The sequence below is a fragment of the Rhinatrema bivittatum genome, chromosome 8 (assembly GCF_901001135.1).
Source record: "Rhinatrema bivittatum chromosome 8, aRhiBiv1.1, whole genome shotgun sequence".
NCBI lineage: Eukaryota > Metazoa > Chordata > Amphibia > Gymnophiona > Rhinatrematidae > Rhinatrema > Rhinatrema bivittatum.
This window is the reverse complement of record NC_042622.1, coordinates 98,235,613-98,254,038: the sequence shown is the minus strand read 5'-3', so window position 1 is coordinate 98,254,038 and position 18,426 is coordinate 98,235,613. Positions and strand designations below refer to the sequence as shown.

The 18,426-nt window shown below is 43.9% G+C and overlaps 1 protein-coding gene across 1 annotated transcript in view; it reads left to right on the top strand.

The window, feature by feature from the left end:
* The window catches only part of KCNT1 (potassium sodium-activated channel subfamily T member 1), a 470,292-nt gene that overhangs the window by 433,038 nt on the left and 18,828 nt on the right, over window positions 1–18,426 (top strand). Inside the window, 4 exon segments of the mRNA XM_029613498.1 lie at window positions 8,694–8,795; window positions 13,140–13,223; window positions 14,347–14,475; window positions 15,787–15,807. Of these exon segments, the coding sequence (XP_029469358.1) occupies window positions 8,694–8,795; window positions 13,140–13,223; window positions 14,347–14,475; window positions 15,787–15,807 (336 nt within the window).

Here is an 18,426-nt window from a genome sequence, read left to right as displayed (position 1 = left end):
GTGAGGAGGTTGTGCAGGCATGGAGAATTGAACAGCCATTTGGCTAGGCCCTGCTCCCAGGTTTCTTCTATTTTGGCGCATGGTAGGTCTCAAGGTACTTTTGCACATTTTTTACTGTGGGCCTTTGGCATATGCCTGTATGTCTGTTCTCGCCTGTGCATCCGGTTTGGGCATTATTCCTTCTGGATACACATCATGCATCTAGCTTAAGCGTCTTTCTTAGTGTCGGTACTGGGCATCCAGTTTGGGCATCCAGTTGGACAAGTGTCCTAGGCGCATGTACTTGGATGAATTTTTTGTGCATCCATTTTGGGCACGGCTAATACATGCAGGCAATCTAGGCACAAGCCTTTATTGGTCTGCATTCTTACAACCATGGCACCCATGGCGAAGAAGCCTAAACGCTTATCTGTTTGTGCTGCATGCCACATCAGGGCCATTCAGCTGGGGTCTTCCTTTAAGCCTGTGTCAGCGCTGCCTGATTGCTCGATGAGATTTACTTCCTCCTGATTTTGCTGGCGATGGTCTATTTCCTGGGTCTGGGGGAAGTGGGACTAAGGGAGACACAGCAGGGATGTCACCTCCATTGATTGATCCACGGGCCCAGTTCTCAGGGGACACTAGCTCTCAGGATATCAGGTTCAGGCCTATGGGGCCTGGACTGGACCCATTCTCCTTTTACTGGGTAGAATTCTTTCAGGGGTTGCAGACATTTCAGCAGAGCCAGTGTTCTGAATCGGCAGTACCTACTAAGGTAATTCAATGTGCTCCAAGTAGTCCTCCACCTGTCTTCACAGTCAAGTGCTGTGGCGCAGTGTGGTCTGTCAAAGCTCAAATGCAGGTAGATCAAGATGATCCCAATGATGATGGTGGTGGCTCTCCTGGTTAGGAAGGGGACATTTCCCCAGATTTAGAGCCATATAGAACTCTTCTCATTTCTTTCATAGAGATGAGTTAACGGGTTTGATCTCTCAGACCTTGAAGACCCTTGGAGTGGCTGAGCCTGACTCCTTGGGAATGCAGAAGAAGAATCCTATTCTGGTCACTCTGTGCAAAGCTTCTTGTTTATTTCCCCTCATGGATGCAATCCAGGAGTTGATTGATCTGGAATGGAGTGCGCCAGAGAGACACCTTCATCTTGGTGGGTTTATATCCTCTGGAGCCGCAGGCCAGAGAGCAGTTGTGTCTCCTTAGAGTGGATGCCTTGGTATTTTCTGACACGAAACATACCACCATCCCAGTAGAGGGAGGTGAAGCACTGAAGGATGCTCAGGATAGGAGGATTGAGGCTATCCTAAAGCAAGCCTTTGAGGCAGTGACAATATACTTACAAATTGCTTCTTTTTGCACCTTGATAGCTAGGGCTAACTTGCATCTTTGTCAAGAATCTGGTGGCACGGGGTCTGATCTTGGACCTTTGGTAGAGCTGGGAGTTGCCTTCTTAGCTGATGCGTACAACTGCCAGAGGAGCTGCCTCGATTATTTCAGCCAGGTGGCAGCTGTTTGGCAGATATTATTTCAAAGTCCAGTCTTACCAAGCTGCCCTTTAAGGGCTTGCTTTTTTTGGCAGTGAATTGGAAAAAATGGCAAGTAAATGGGGAGAGACCAGGGTCCCTTGATTGCCATAGCACAAGAAACCCATTGCCTGGTCTTTTTAGGCGAGTAGCCGCTCTCAAGACTACCAGCATTTTTGGTCTTATAGGGGAGGTTCTTCCCAGCGGTCCTATTCCTTCCACAGGTCTCAGTCTTTTCACCCCCATGGACTTCGAAAGGATGTGTGCTGTGGAGGTGGAGCCCCTCGGGTTCCCAATGAAGGTTTGCGGGGTCACCTGTTGGTGCAGGAAATAGGTGGGTCCAGATTACTTAGGATCAATGTGTTCTCAAAGTGATTTGGGATGAGTATGCTCTAGAATTTCTCCGCATTCATCTGGATGCCTTATAAGAGGGTAGAAGTGAAAGTAATATTTCAGGCTGTTCAACCCGAAAGCGGTACTTCCTGTTCCCAAATCACAGAGAAATACAGGCTGTTATTCCATTTATTTTGTCATGCCCAAGAAGGAAGGATTATTTTGGCCCATTCTGGATCTCAAGGGCATCAAAAGACATTTATAATTCATGCTTTTCAAAATGGAAACAGCACGCTCTGTCATAATGGCAGTTTACGCAGGGGAGTACCTCACATCTCTGGATCTGACAGAGGCATATCTGCATATTCCCATCCATCAGGAACATCAGAGATTCCTCCGATTTGCTATCCTGGATCATCATTACCAGTTGCAGGCCTTGCTTTTCGGGCTAGCCAAGGCACTCAGGACCTTTTTCAAAGTCATGGTGGTGGTAGTTGCAGCCCTCCACAAGGAGGGCATTCTAGTTCACCCCTTTCTTGATGACTGGTTGATTCAAGCCAAGACCATGGAAGAGAGTCTTTGCACTTCCCACAGAGTGGTTTCCTTGCTACAGAAACTAGACTGGATGGTGAATCTGGCCAAGAGCAATTTGCAGCCATCTCAGATCCAGGAGTATCTCGGGGATCAATATGATACAAGGCAGGGCAGAGTATTTCTGCTGGAATCTTGGATCCACACATTGATACTGCGAGTTCGATCCCTGCAGAACTCTGCTCGTCTGACCATGTGATCTTATATGCAGGTCCTGAGGTTGATGTCTGCCGCATTAGAAGTGGTTCCTTGGATGAGGATGCATATGTGCCCTCTTTAGCATGCGTTTCTCTCACGATGGAGCCCGCAATTACAGAACTATGCAGAGAAGCTGATCCTCCCATTAGAGGTGAGATCCCAGTTGCACTGGTGGTTACAGGGGGATCATCTTAGGAAGGGAAATTCCCTGATGACACCAGCTTGGTTGGTTCTCACAACAGATATGAGCCTCCGGGACTGGGGGGACTCACTATCAAGAGTTGGTGGTACAAGGGCACTGGAATGCAGCAGAGCGGCAGTGGAATATCAACAGACTGGAGGCAGGAGCAGTTTGGTTGGCGTGCCTGTGATTCGCCAAGCAGCTAGAGGCTTGGGTGGTCCGGATAATGTCTGACAGAGTGACAATGGTGGATTACATCAATCATCAGGGTGGAACCAAGAGTCAACAGGAGCTAGATGCACTCATGGTATGGGCGAAGCAGCATCTCCTAAGCATATCCGCCTTTCACATTGCTGGAAAGGACAATATCAGAGCCAGTTTCCTCAGCAGGAGAAACTTAGATCCAGGAGAATGTGAGCTGATGGATGAGGTCTTTCAGCTCCTGGTGAACCACTGGGGTCTACTGGATCTAGACCTGTTAGTGACCTTCAGCAACACAAAGGTTTCACACTTCTTCAGTCACAGGCGGGACCTAAAAGCAATAGACATCGATGCTCTTGTTCAGGAGTGGCCACGCAGCACCCTTTTGTATGTGTTTCCACCCTGGCCTCTGATAGGCAGGCTGTTCCAGAAGATTGTAAGTCAAACCAACACCCTCCTTTTAGTGGCTCTGAATTGGGCTCGATGGCCATGGTACGCCGATCTCCAGAGACTTCTGGTGGGCAGTTCCCTCAAGCTACTGTTTGGATGGATCTGTTACGTCAGGGGCCCATTCTGCACGAGGATCCAGGTTGATTCTGTCTTACGCTATTGGCCATTGAAAGGGCTCGGAAGCTGAAGAGAAGTTTTTCACCTGCTGTAATTTCCACTCATCTTCAGGCCCATAAATTTTCTACTTCTGTAGCCTATGTTAGAGTTTGGAGAATCTTTGATGCCTGGTGTTCTGAACAAGGTACTCAACCACTCAAGGTGGATATTCCTTTGATTTTGGAATTTTTACAGGACAGTTTGCTTAAGGGTTTGACCCTTAACACCTTGCAGGTTCAAGTTCCCTGGCTTGTTTTAGGAGAAGGGTCAATGGGAGGGCCTTTGTCTTCCCATCAGGAAACAGGGAGTTAAGCATCTTCGCCCCCCGTTGTGGCTTCCGGTGTCTCTGTGGGACTTTAACTTGGTTCTTGAGTTTTTGGCAGGCCCAACTTTTCGACCACTGCATCCTCTTTCCTTGTGGCTGCTTACCTTGAAGACAGATTTTCTGGTAGCAATCGGTTTGGCACATCAGGTCTCTGACCTGCAGGCTCTTTCCTGCCATGAACCTTTTCTCCACATGACTCCAGGTGCCGTTCAACTTCGGACTGTGCCCTCTTTTTTTTTGCCCAAAGTGGTTTCGGAGTTTCATTTCAGTCAATCCATTTCTCTGCCCACCTTGGACAGGGACAGAGATGAAACTGAGTACTATCTTTTGTGTTCTTTGGAAATCAAACATCATTTACTGCGGTACTTGTAGATGAAGCTGTTCGGAAGTCTGATTGCCTGTTTGTGCTCCATGGTGGAGGTAAGCAGGAAGCACTGGTGATGCGGGCAACAATTGCCCGCTGTGTTAAACTTATTGCAGCAGCCTATGTGGCTGCTGAGGTGGTTTTGCCGAAACAGATTAGACTGCATTCCTCGAAGGTTCAGGCGGTATCTTGGGCGGAGCTTCATTTGTTGTTGCCTGTTGAAATTTGCCAAGTGGAGACATGGTCATCTTTGCAGATTTTCTCCAAGTATTACCGCTTGGATGTTTGGGCTAGGGAGGACACCGCATTTGCACAGGTCATATTGACTGGACCGCTGGCAGCCTCCCGCCCTTTTCAAGATTAGCTTTGGTACATCCCACTCGTGGGAATTGCCTGAACGTTGAGAAAGGAGAAATTACTACTTAGCTGATAATTTCCTTTCCTCTAGTAAGGGCAAGTCAATCCCCGACTTGCCCTCGGCTACCGATGTTTAGATTTGTGGTTAGCCTCTCTTTGGGCAAGCTATGCAGAGTATGATTCCTGCTCTTCTTTGAAAACTGGTAAGTGGCCTCTCTAGCCTTTAGTTTACTAGATATGTTCCTTCTTTTGGCTGTGCTCAGTGTTCCTGTTGGTTGGGAAACATGAATGGTTGATTGTTAATAGTAATGTTCAAGTATAATCAGTTTTGTCCACAGTTTGGCTTTTCCAGAGAATAGTGATGGGCTGATGTTGGGGGTGGGACTATATGGCCGTGATGTCAGCTTTTGCTCCGTCTCCTTCTGCTGGCAGAGATGCATAACACACCCATGGGGATTGACCTGCCCTTACTAGGGGAAAGGAAATTATCAGGCAAGTAGTAATTTCTCCTTTGTTTAATTTGTGGGGCCCCTCAATTCATTTTGGGGCCCCATGAAAGAAAAATTGGCCCCTTTTTGTTTTGTTTTTCAATTTCATTTTAAACTAATGCTCATGCTTATTAGAAATGTACTTTAGGGGGCAAGATGGCCACTGAGTAGTTCCAGCGAGAAACGCCGGAGAGGGAAGCTGTCGGCATTTTCCTCTGTAAACTTACTTACGCTTTGAAGAAATGCCGCATACGAAAAGAAAGGGCCGACTGAGGGGTGAGAGTGTTATCTCGCCTGCAGAAGACCCCCGACAGCCACAAATCTCTGGTTTTTTCGCCGGTGCAGCATCTACTATTCTGGGTGGCTCGGTCGCTGGAGGAGTCGCTTTGGAGCATGAGCCCTCCCCCTTGACCTTTGAGACTACTCTGAGCCCCGGATCACCGAGGAAGCCCGCTCACCCTGGAGACAGCGAGATACCTGGCCCTACTTCGGTAGAAGCAGGAGTGGCCATGTTTATGGCCTTGGAGGAAAACCCTGGCAGTCAGCGATTAGGAGCCTTGTGTACCAGCGCACAACAACAGCTGAAGGAGGCGTCTCCAGGTGAGGGAGGTGAAATGGGGAGCCCAGCAATGGCTTCTTCTCCGCTGGCCTCAGAGATTAACCCCCTTTCATCGATACCAGGTACAAGGGCGAGTTTGGGAACTGTGGAAGAAGTGGGGATGGAACGCTTGAGATTACTCTCTCTTTCCCCCTTAACAGTTAAACCTGATGTAGTGACTCTTGAGGGTATTTGGACAATGCTTAGCTCCATAGAGAGCTCTATAAAAATACTCTCAGCAACAACTGTGGAGATACAAAAACAAGCGACTGCAAACAATAATTTGATAACAACATATACAAAAAAGACTGACGATGTGGAAAAAAGACTTGTTCAAATTGAGAATAAGCAAACAAAATTGATTATATCTGAAACTAATACAGCAAATAGGTTAGAGTCAGTTGAAAATGCTTTACGGGCACACAATCTTAGAATATTGAATTTTCCTTTAATTAGATTAATTTCTCCAATAGAATTGTTTAAAAATTATATGATTCAGATTCTTAAGATACCAGAGAATGCCTTGCCAGTGCTCGTAAAAGCATATTATTTACAACAGAGAACACAAATACCAGAACAAGAACAATCCCTGGACGTAACTAATTTGTTAGAAATGTCTTCAGATGCTCAGATAAATGTACGGAGATCAATGTTAGTCTCTTTTGCTTTCCTTTCTGAAAGGAATCATGTGCTTCGCTTGTTTTTTAGGAACCGACAAGTAAATTTTTATGGAAACCCCATTTGGATTTACCCTGATGTGGTTAAATCCACTCAGTTGCGAAGAAAAGAATTTCTTAGGCTTCGTCCTGAAGCATTAAAGTTGGGAGCACGTTTTGTTCTGAAATACCCATGCAAGGCCTGCATCAGATACTTAAACGAAAATTATGTTTTTCTAGATCCTATACAATTGAGATCATTTCTAGCTGCTCGGACCCCTATTATAGCTCCCACAGTTTAGGTGTGAACAAATGTAATAGATGCTATACTCAGTGAGTTTATCTATGTTTTTGTGATTGTAGTTTACTTAATATGTTTGCTCAGATCTGCCCCTAATTGCTTTAAACATTTTCTTATAATTTAGATGTCTTATAACATGATATATGATTATATACCTGAATTAATGGATATTGGTTGTGACATTGATTTTTCTGTATAAGAATGTAATGTTCTTGGTAAAATTTTCAAAATTGGAAAATAAAGAATTAAAAAAAAAAAAAAGAAATGTACTTTAGGTCCTTTAAATATTTGTATTTGATTAAGGAAAAGACCCACTGGAAGAAGCTCTTGATTAACTCAGTCATTTAGGTGTTTGTTGTTTTATTTATTTCTGTTTATTTGTGAATTAAATATTAATTTTTATGATTGCTAATATTGTGTTCTGTCTTGAACTTTAGATGTATGCAGATAATAATTTTTTAAAATAAATAAATACATACGACATTGACATAAAAATTATAACATTCCTAATATGCTTTCAGGACTTTGTTACCAAAGCCAAGTGGTTAAAAGTAAAAATTGATGTTAAATTATTTACATCCATTGGTAGCAATGTACTGCCTCTTTAAGAGGACTGGATCATTCTCCAAGGCTGCAAATCAGCAGCCCTTTGTTCTTTTTTTTTTTTTTTTTAGCTGAGCCAGCGGGCAACAGCAGAGAGAGAAGGAAGAAGCAAAAGCTTTGTTGTTCTCTGCTGCTATCAGTTGGAAAGGGGGGTTAGAGTGAGGCTGTCAGCAATCTGTGGCAGAGGTAGGGGAGCCTTGTTTTAGCTTCTGTAGATATTAGCAGAAGAAGGGGCTGCCAGAGGAGCTGTTTCAAGTTCCAGAGAGAGAGAGAGAGAGACTGTCAAACCCAGAGGTACCAATCTGCTAAGATTAGTATTTTGGGGCTTCTCTCACAGGGGTGAAGTCGTGTGCTGCTGCAGGTTGCATGAGGATCCCCGCATGGGTGCGCATATGCGCACCTTCCAGGGATCGCTGCCGCCCACCACTAATTAGCAGGTCTCAGGTTTTACACTTCCTCCTCCTCATCCTTGTGGAGGGTAGGATATGGGCTCTCCTCTTTCAAGTGCTGCTGTGAAGGGAACAGTCAGTGCCTTCTTTAACTCCGTCAGTATTCTGGGATGTATCCCATCGTGACTCATAGCTTTGTTTCCTTTCAGTTGTGCCAGAATGTTGAATACTACCTCCTCAGTATATGTTGAGATGTTCACCCCCACAGCCCCTTTATCTCCTTGCCTTTTGCTTTTGGTCCATCACCCTTTCCTTCCAATGTGCATACAAAGCAAGAAAGATGTTTAAAATATTTATGAGCTTATCATCCTCCCCTTTAATTCTTACTGTTCCCCCTTTTAGTCTTCCTCTTTTCAGTTTTATATCTAAGGAAAATTTTATCCCCTGCCTTTACAGCTTGGACCACATAGTTCTCTGAATCTTTTCCCTGTCCTGTCGCCTTTTGTTTCTCCTGGTATATCTGTCTGCTTCTCTATTCTATGTCTGTTTTATTGCTTCTTTCTTGCCCTGCATTTTTTTTTTAATGAAAACCTCTCAAGTATTCCATCACAAATAGTTCTGCGTGATTTGAAATGTATTTTTTCAATGTTTCAAGAGCTGAACTACCCACTAGCAAGACTAGCACACTGTAAACCATACGCACTTTATTTTAGCAGTTTATTCTTTAGAGAAGATAAATTCCTCAGAAATATATCAATGACCATAATTACCTAGTTATTTCTTTGACTTTGCAATAAACAGTGGAGACCTGACTGAAACCTAAATATTTATTCATGTAGGGTGATTTGGGTGTTGAGAGAGTTCCCATCAGTAGAAAAGCAGAAATATGTTCTTGGTCTTGAATCAGACCCCCTGGTTATGTTGAACCAATTCTGTCTTTCCTATAGCTTCTTCCAATAACAATTTTCCATCTTTTGTCTGTTCACAGAAAGAACGGGAAAATGGGTCAAACTTAGCCTTTATGTTTCGTCTCCCTTTTGCCGCCGGTAGGGTTTTCAGCATCAGTATGTTGGACACATTGCTGTATCAGGTAAGAAGAAAGGGATTAATAACTTATTTTTCCCAGCATGTATACTGATTTGTACAGGACTGTGGTTGGGAGGCTGGGGAAGAGCCGATTCCTGATCTAAAGATATGAGAGCAGAATGACTTTGCCTCAAAAAGGTTATTTTTCCATTTGACTTTCATTTTTCAAAATTATTGACTAATAAAGAACATTTTCTGAAGGCTTTTCATGGGCAACTCAAAATTGAAAAAGTTGTGCCAGATTGAAATTTGAAGAATATTCTAAAAAGAAGTTGCAGAATTATGCAATATTTGAGACCCAGGAATAAGACACATTTTCACTGTTGCAGGCAAAAGAGGGTCCGTGCTGGTCTCAAAGTCAAACAATTCCTCAATTCCCGATCAAAACATTCTGCAGGACTATCTCATGTACTACTTTCTAAAGGTTCATTCTCTTTTAAAGAGATTTGTTGCAAGTGTTTGTGTGCATCTATAACAATGCATACAAACCTTTGAAAATCATAATGTAAAAGCCAGTTGAAATGTGCCGACATAAACCATCATAAAGCATAGAGCAGTAGGAGCTAATGGGAAAGAATTATGATCAGTTGGAGACTTTGGAAATGTAAAGGTAACAAAGTAATGACAGCAGAAAAGGACCAAATGGTCCATTCAGTCTGTCCAGTAAGTATCTTATGATAGTATTTGCCATGTCATTAGGTTACCCCCATGGTTTTTTAAGGGTAGCAAATGCAACTCTGTGCAGTTATCCTCAAGCCTTATGATAACCCATAACAAATTTACTTCTCTGAACATTTTTAATGGTTGATATGCCATCTGGAAAATTCAGATAGTGCTGTTTGACATGCTTCTCTTATGGATTTGGCCATAGGAATAGTCCTGTGCTTTTTCCTTTATGTCTGGGTATCATTACCCCAGACCATAAATGTTGGTTGTCATCTGAATCCAATTCTCCCCCCGTTATCAAAGCGGAGAGCGATGTTGCAGTTGTGTCAAATATTGGTTAAGAGTAGTAAACCAATGTTTTCTGTTAAGGATAGTAACTGCTGCTCCATGTAGTTTACCCCCATGCTTATCAGTTCCTTTCCTCATCTCTGGCTATCCGCTCCTTGGATGGCCATTTGCCTTGGACTACTGCTTGCTCTGTTCCCCAGGGCTTCTCCTGGAACCTTCGCTACTGTGAGTACCTCCACTCTACGGGCCACTACCGCAACATCTCTAGTGAGGAACCCTCATCGGTGTACCCCATGCTGTGGACCACTACCATGTCATCTGTAATTGAGGATCCCTCATCGGTATACCCCGCGCTGCGGACTACTACTGTATCATCTCTTCTGAGGACCCTTCACTGGTGTGCCCTGCTCCACGGACCACTACCATTTCATCTCTACTGAGGAGCCTCATCGGTGTACCCCATTCCTCGGACCATTACCATATCTTCACTACAGAGGTATTCCCCTTGGGTATACCCCATTGCACAAACTCTGTGTCTTTCTCCTGCACTCCCCGCTTCATGGGCAGTGCCTCTCTATCTCTCTGATAAAGACTGTCTTCCACAGCTGTGTCTGACTTCCGCCGAGACCTCGCCTCCCAACAATGAGGCTCACAGGGCTCCTCCCTGTGGGCGGTACCATCTCTCACCTCGGCCCAGGGCCCACATACCTCCAAATCCTAACAGGTATCTGAAGGTATGTATCAAATCTCCCCTGCACCTCTTCTTCCAGGGTATACATACTTATATACTTCAGCCTCTCCTCGTAAGTCTTCCGATACTGACCTCACATCATTGTGGTTGCCATTCCCTGGACCGCCTCCATCCTGTCTCTATCCTTTTTGAGATATGGGCTCCAGGACGGAACACAGTACTCCAGGTGAGGCCTCAGCAAGGTCCTGTACAAGGGGATTATCACCTCATTTTTCTTACTGGCTATTCCTCTCTCTATGCAACCCAGCATTCTTTTGGCTTTAGCTACTGGCTTGTCACATTGCTTTGCCATCTTCAAATCACCAAACACTATTACCCCAAGATCCCTCTCTTGCCACAGGTAGGATTTTCAGTATCAGTATGTTGGATACATTGCTGTACACAGCTTTTTTGGATTACCACATCCCAGATGCATGACTTTGCACTTCTAGGCATTAAATCCCAGCTGCCAAATCTTCGACCATTCTTCAAGCTTACTTAAATATTCAGTCTACTCCTTCAGGCATGTCCACTCTGTTGTAGATCTTAGTATCATCCACAAATAGACAAACTTTACCTTCTATCCCTTCCGCAATGGAGTGGAAGGGTTAGAGGGTAAAGAACAGAACCGATCGCAATACCGATCCCTGTGGCACTCCACTTGACATGATTCTCTCTTCAGAGTAGACTCCATTTCGTATTACATGCTGTCTCCTCTCAGTGAACTAGTTTTAATTCATGCCACCACCTTAGTGCTTACTCCCAAGCTTCTCATATTATTCACAAGCCTTCTATGTAGGACTGTATCAAAAGCTTTTCTGAAATCTAAGTAGATCACATCTAGCACTCTTCCTTGATCCAATTCTCTAGTCACCAATCAAGAAAATCAATCAGATTTGTCTTACAGGACTTTTCCCTGGTGAATCCATGTTGCCTTGGGTCCAGCAACCCACCCAATTGTAGATAGCTCACTATTCTTTCCTTCAGCAGCATCTCCATTAAAGTTCCCACCACCGAGGTGAGGCTAGTAGTTTCCAGCCTCCGTTCTGCTACCACTCTTGTGAAGTGGGACCACCACCACTCTTCTCCAATCCCACGGCATCACTTCCATTTCCAGGGATCTATTGAACAGGTCCTTCAGCGGACCCATCAGCACATCTATGAGCTCGCTTAGTATCCTGGGATGTACCTCATCCCGCCCCATGGCCTTGTCCACTTTCAGTTTGCCCAGCTCTTCCCATACATTCTGTTCCATAAATGGAGTTTTGTCTACTCCATCCCCATCTATGGTCTTGTCCACCAGAAACGGTCCTTCTCTCGGGTCTTCTTTAGTGAACGCCAAACAAATATTTGTTTAATATTTCTTCATCTCTCTCCACACCTTGCTTCTCGTCACCTTTCAATTTCACTATTCCACTTCTGGCCTCCTTTCTTTCTCTGATATATCTGAAAGGTCGTACTAGTAGGAATGTGCTATAGTTAAAGAAAATAATTAGCTAAAGCCTATAACAAACTGAATAATTAATGGTGGAAAACAGGCCATGCATTCAGAACTAGGCTTTTTAGGATAGCCGAAGTTTTCAGATAATAGAATTAAGACTTACGTTGCTCAAGAGTCGTCGATTACGCAGCCATTAATTAGTTGGGGAATTACTTGGTAATAGCTAGCTGGAAGCATAGAAAAATACTGGATGCATGGGGTCAGTTCTCAAAAAGCTGCTGAAATGTAAAAATAAGCAACATATTTTGGCTGGTTATTTTTTAGAAATAATTTTCTTAAATCTAGCCCGGCAAAATTGGGCTGGTTAGATTTAGGACTGCTATTTGTTTGACCAGGGATGAACAGCTAAACTTAGCTGGCTAGTGCTAAAAATCAGCCCTTACCAGCTAAAGCATAAGCTCATCACATGAATGTATCTAGAGCAGGGCTTCCCAAACCTGTCCTGGGGACCCCACAGCCAGTCGGGTTTTCAGGATATCCACAATGAATATGCATGAGATAAATTTGCATATACTGAGTCTCCAAGTATGTAAAATATCTCATGCATATTCATTGTGGATATCCTGAAACCCTGACTGGCTGTGGGGTCCTCAGGACAGGTTTGGGAAGCCCTGATCTAGAGCTACCTTTATTTGGGCTAAATTTGGTTACTTTATGAATTTAGGTGGGTAAATTTAGCTGCTCATTGGGGGGGAGGGCATTTTTAAAGCAGAGTTTTAACTGGCTAATAGTGCATATTGAGCCCATTGAAATAGAGAGAAACAGACATTGTCAAATTAGTCCAAGTCTGAAAACTACAGAAATTGATAGAAGTGCATGCTATTATTGATATTGTAATTGTTCCCCTTTGGCAAAGCCTGATTCGGGCTTTTCCAGTGAATACCTTCCTGATTATATGATACCATAAGTTGCTATTCAAGTCCTGCAAACTTTCTGTCCCCAGGTTCTTACCTCCTTCATTACAGCACTTCCCAAGAGCTGAAATTTTTAAAGATGGAAAGCACAATGTTAGAGTAAAACTATCATTGTAACCATTTCATTTGGTGCAGTCAATCCAAGCGTTCTGGACTGATGGAGAGTGTTTTGGCTGATCTGCCCATATCTGAGAAACAGATAGTAGATAGACACAAAGAAGTCTTACCATGCTCTTTAATTCCTTACAGTCATTTGTCAAAGACTACATGATCACCATAACCAGACTGCTACTGGGCCTCGACACCACCCCAGGCTCTGGCTATCTCTGTGCCGTAAGTACTTTGTTTATATACTAATTAAGAAAGACAATAAAAGACCAGGTATTTGACAAAATCAACTGTAAGGCACCATTTCAAAAATTAAACTATGTGGTACGGACACTTTCATGTCACAAGGCAATAAAAAGGCTCATTTAGAAATTGTAGTAGGGAATGTTTGCCCATGAGTAAGATCAATGGCTCTCAATGTGGATAATTAATTGACTTAATTATGTTTTTGAAAAGCAAGAAAAAGACAAAATTTCTGTTTTCCATTACTTGATATGAAAATTTAGCATGAAAATCAAATTTTGACTTTATAGGCATAAGAACTGATATTTATGCTGTTCAGAAAAGGATAACAATGAAAATATTTGGGATTTTCTTTCAGATCTATCAGTTCACTTAAAATGAGCAATCTTTATTTTACTGGAATGACTGAAAGGAGTTTTTATAACTGAACCTAATCAGAACATTTATGTTGCCCTACTCGATGCGTTAACATAATAACTGACATAATGATCATTTGGATTTTTATTTCACTTATGTGGCACCTTGCCCAGAGTGTCTGAAAACAGTACATTAATCAATGGAACCTGAGTAGGAAGTAGCTCGGTTAAACTAATTAAACAGAAACCAATGTAAAATAAAGACTTTGCCCCTAACCCTGGCAGGGATGGTGGTTTAAGGATTGCTCACAGTTTCCTAAGATGTGACCTCCAAAATGAGTGATGGCTAGAAAAGTTTCATTCTTCCCATACAGACCCATCAGCTTTGCTCTTACCACTACAAGGGCAATCTTTTACAGAACAGCACAGATAACTGCACCTATAATAAAGTTCTGGAATTTGTTGCCAGAGGAGGTGGTTAGTGCAGTTAGTGTAGCTGGGTTCAAAAAAGGTTTGGATAAGTTCTTGGAGGAGAAGTCCATTAACTGCTATTAATCAAGTTGATTTAGGGAATAGCCACTGCTATTACTGGCATCAGTAGCATGGGATCTTCTTGGTGTTAGGGTAATTGTGGCCTGGTTTGGCCTCTGTTGGAAACAGGATGCTGGGCTTGATGGACCCTTGGTCTGACCCAGCATGGCAATTTCTTATGTTCTTATCTAAAAACAATAGTTTTTCTATTCTTTCAGATGAAAATCAGTGACGATGACCTCTGGATCCGAACGTATGGCAGACTATTCCAGAAACTCTGTTCTTCCAGTGCAGAAATTCCTATTGGGATCTACAGAACTCAGTCACATATGTTCTCTACATCCGATGTAAGAATTGTAGAAACATCAAATACAATGACACATAATGACCACACAGCTCATCTAGTAATACTGCAGTCCCCCATCCCCCAGCTTCCCTCCCACTTCCCCACTAATCCTCTCTGCTTATGCCATACTTGCTTGAATTCTGATACTGCTTTTATCTGCATCACCTACTATGGGAGGCCATTCCATGTATCCACCATCCTTCCTGTAGAGAAATACTACTTTAAGTTACTTGCAGGCCTGCCACCTTTCAGCCTCTTACCATGACTTATTCTCCTAGAATGGTCTTTTCATGGACTAATGTTTGTTTCTTGTGCATTATCTGCCCCTTAAAAATGTCTCATCATATTTCCCTCTCTTCCTTCTCCACTCTAGGGTCTACATAAATCCTTTAGGCTTTCTTCCTGAGTATACACTATGCAGTGTTTTGGCAACTTATTTCTTTAGATTGATTTAGGGGGGTTTTTTTATAATTCTGCTTTTCGGCACATTATCGCCTGCAGTGCTACCAGGAACAAAATTTGGTTAACCCTGCCCAAACCCCTCCTCTTTCCCTCATTTAAATGTTAATGTCGTGATAACGGCCCAGTGTGCTTTGAAAAATGACCTGTAAGTTTGTAATTGAGGCAATGGAGAGTAAAGTGACTTGCCCAAGTTCACAAGGAGTGACAATGGGACTTAAACCCTGGTCTCTGCAGTTTGTAGCCCACTGCTGTAACCACTAGGCTATTCCTCTACTCCACTTCCATCAAAACCTTCTCTAAAAATCCATAGGAAAGATAGTGTCTGGCCATCAATATAACTTAAGCCAGCAGAACATCCTAGCTTACATAATGTACTTTAAATCACCCTCTTTTTATGTTAGTCTGGTACACAAGGACAAGGTACACAAGGACAAAGACAAGGACATGCACTGTAGTTATACTCAACATGCACATTTGTAATGTTTCCCTTACGTGTAGCTACTGTTGTGTAATACTAATATATGAAGGGTTGTGCCATCGTATGTGTGCTACATTTAGAGATGAATTGTGTATGCCTAGTCTCTGAAAAAAAGACCTGGGGAAACAGGCAATGTTTATTTTGGACCTGCTGCAGTCAGAACACGCCACTGCCTATCGCACGCACCAGAATCACAGAACTGTTCATTTCAGCAACTTCTGAGATGCTTCATCTGACAGGAACTCCATGCTAGTGTTAGAATCATTTTATGAAGGTTTTAAGAATTATGCAGTAAGCTTCCTAGCAGGAAAATGCATTGGCTAAAAGAATGTAGAAAGTTAATTAATGTTGTTCTTTGTTTTTCTTGCACAGCCTCACGATATCAGAACTCAGGTGAGTACCTACTGACTATTTTTTTTACTGTGAATGGTCCCATTTCATGTCAAAAGAGTTTACTACTATAAAGCTTTTTCCTAATAGGAGCTCCAATTACAAAACATTCAAAACACACCCAGACTTAACTAGATAGCTTATCCGTTCCTGTTCATACCCCAGATTAGTCCAGATTCCTGGGTTTTGCCTCCCTGCCAACAGATGGAGACAGAGAAGAAAAGCTTTACTGACCCTTCTATTTAACCCAGCATACCACTTACAGACCCCTCAATATTTCTCTGCCTCCAGCAGAAGGTAGAGATGTAAAACCTACAGTCTGGAGTGAAAAACAAAAAAAGAATAAAAAGAGATCAACAGGAACTTCCGGTTAGGGGTTGTTAGGTACCTGGTGGGGGCCATCCTCCCTGGTTGAGGTGAACCCTTGGTGTGTCTCGTCCCTGAACACAGAGTGTTTCGATTAGCTAGTGGTCCAATTCCCTTTATCCCCCAGAGAACCCTCAGAAACCAGCAGCTGCTCCACCGCATTCAGGAAAGTATTCTAATTTGTTTTTATCTTTAAAGTAAAAAAAAAAAAAATAGAAAAAGAAAACCTGACAGGCAGCTTGGAGAGGGATTCTCGAATCCAATGGGCCTGTGAGTAATTGGTGATCGCACCAGGCACAGGTGAGAGCCAGCGGTAACTGGGAGTCCCAGGGTTGACAAGACCGCTGTGGCAAGTGACGAGGAGGCAGTGCGTGTAGGATGCACATGGTGCCAACCAAAGATAGCAGCAAGGCCTGCCGCTCATGTGGGGATATGCACGCTCGTCTTAGCCACATGGATTTGTGCACATGCTGCTTCTCCGGGGGAGAGGGCAGTTTGGACAGTGAATGCTCCATTTCGGCACATACAGTTTCTGCTCATAATAGTGCACTCTCTGATTTGGCAAGTAAAAGACCATCGTGCTCTTCAGGAACCGCCAGAATATCCTTTTCCCATGAGCATGAGAATGGCGGCTGTCTTGGGTGCACTCACAGCAACATGAGAGACTCCCAGGAGGCAACAGATTCCTCCCCTCCCTTATTGCTGGCCATGCAGAGTCCCACAGAGAGAAAGGAAACCTCTGAGGATGAGGCGGCTTGCTGCGGAGGATTCTGTGAATTTGCAGATGTTTTCCTCAGATTTTGTGTTACTTCTCCATGGATCCTAACTGGCTAGAAAAGCAGAAGGGAAAAAGTGCTCTCTTACCCAGGGTCAGCTACAAAGTGCCTCACAGCCTGCTAAATGACCCAAAGTATCCAGCAAGGAGGCATCAGCTAGCAGCCAGAGAGTGCTTGGCTTGGCTGGGAAGCACAGAGGCCCCATCAAGGAGTCTGAGGACTCTGAAGATGATACTGGTCCATTGGCTGGGTCTCCAGGGGTGGAGTCCACACAGGACTTGTCAAATCTGGATCCAGAGGAGGTGCATGTATCTGAAGGTGACACCCATAAGGTTGTCCGCCTATTTCGCAGAGAAGAATTGAGGTCCTTGATTCCACTTGTGCTTAAAATGTTAGGCATAAAACGTCCTCAGGAAGAGTCAGACCAGGATGGACTGGACCCCATCATGGACAGCTTGAGAGGTTCAGCTAAGGATTTTTACTTCCACAAGTAGGTAAAGAAGATGGTCATCGGGAAGTGGGACACCCTGGAGACCGGTCTGAAAGTTGTAAGGTGAGGTCGTATCCATTGCTGGAAGAGACACTCGAGCTTTTGTTGATTCCAAGGGTTGACGCTTCAGTCTCGACAGTGACCTAGAAAACCACCATCCTGGTGGCAGGGTCTGCTGTGCTGAAAGATGTGCAGGTCCAAAAGACAGAAGTTTAACTCATGAGGATTTTTGAGGTTTCTGCTTTGGGGAGTCCAGGCTGCAGTATGCAGCAGTTTTTATGCAGAGAGCTTGTTTGCACTGGGTTCAGCAGTTGCAGGCAAAGAAGACTTAATCATCCTCCATGAAGCAGGCAATAGCCTAAGTGGCAAATGTCTTGTATGATTTGATTAGGACGTCTTCCAGAATTATAATGTCAGAGGTTTTGGCTAGGTGGCTGCTATGGTTAAGAAACTGGTCTGTGGATGTTTGCTCAAAGTCCCATTTAGGAGCCCTCCCATTCAAGGGCAAACTGTTATTTGGGAAAGATTTAGAGCAGCTGGTGAAGCATCTGGGAGAGTCTGAAGGGCAAGCCAAAAGGGGGAAAGAAATCCTTTCCAGCTCATTCGCGTTTTAGACAATAGAGGCCCCTCAGCAGTACAGAGGCAAAGCTCGGCAGGACCCAGTCCTTTCGAGATGGGTGGAAATCAACCCGAGATATCCCTGGTCAGGGAACTGGGGGGGGGGGGGCAAGTTTTCTCAATGAAGCGAGGCTGGTCCCTTCTTCTCTTCCAGCTGGCAGGAGGTGATTAGCCCACTTTTATGAGTAATGGACCAGAATCAAAATGGATCAGTGGGTCTTAGAAAGGATAAAAGATGGCTACATGTTAGAATTTGCTCGACCAGTGAGGGAAGGCTACATCATCTCTCCTTGTACTCCCCGCACCAAGCAGGTGGCAGTTTGTAACATGGTGGACCCCTTGCGGCAGCTAGGGGTGATAATGCTGGTTCCC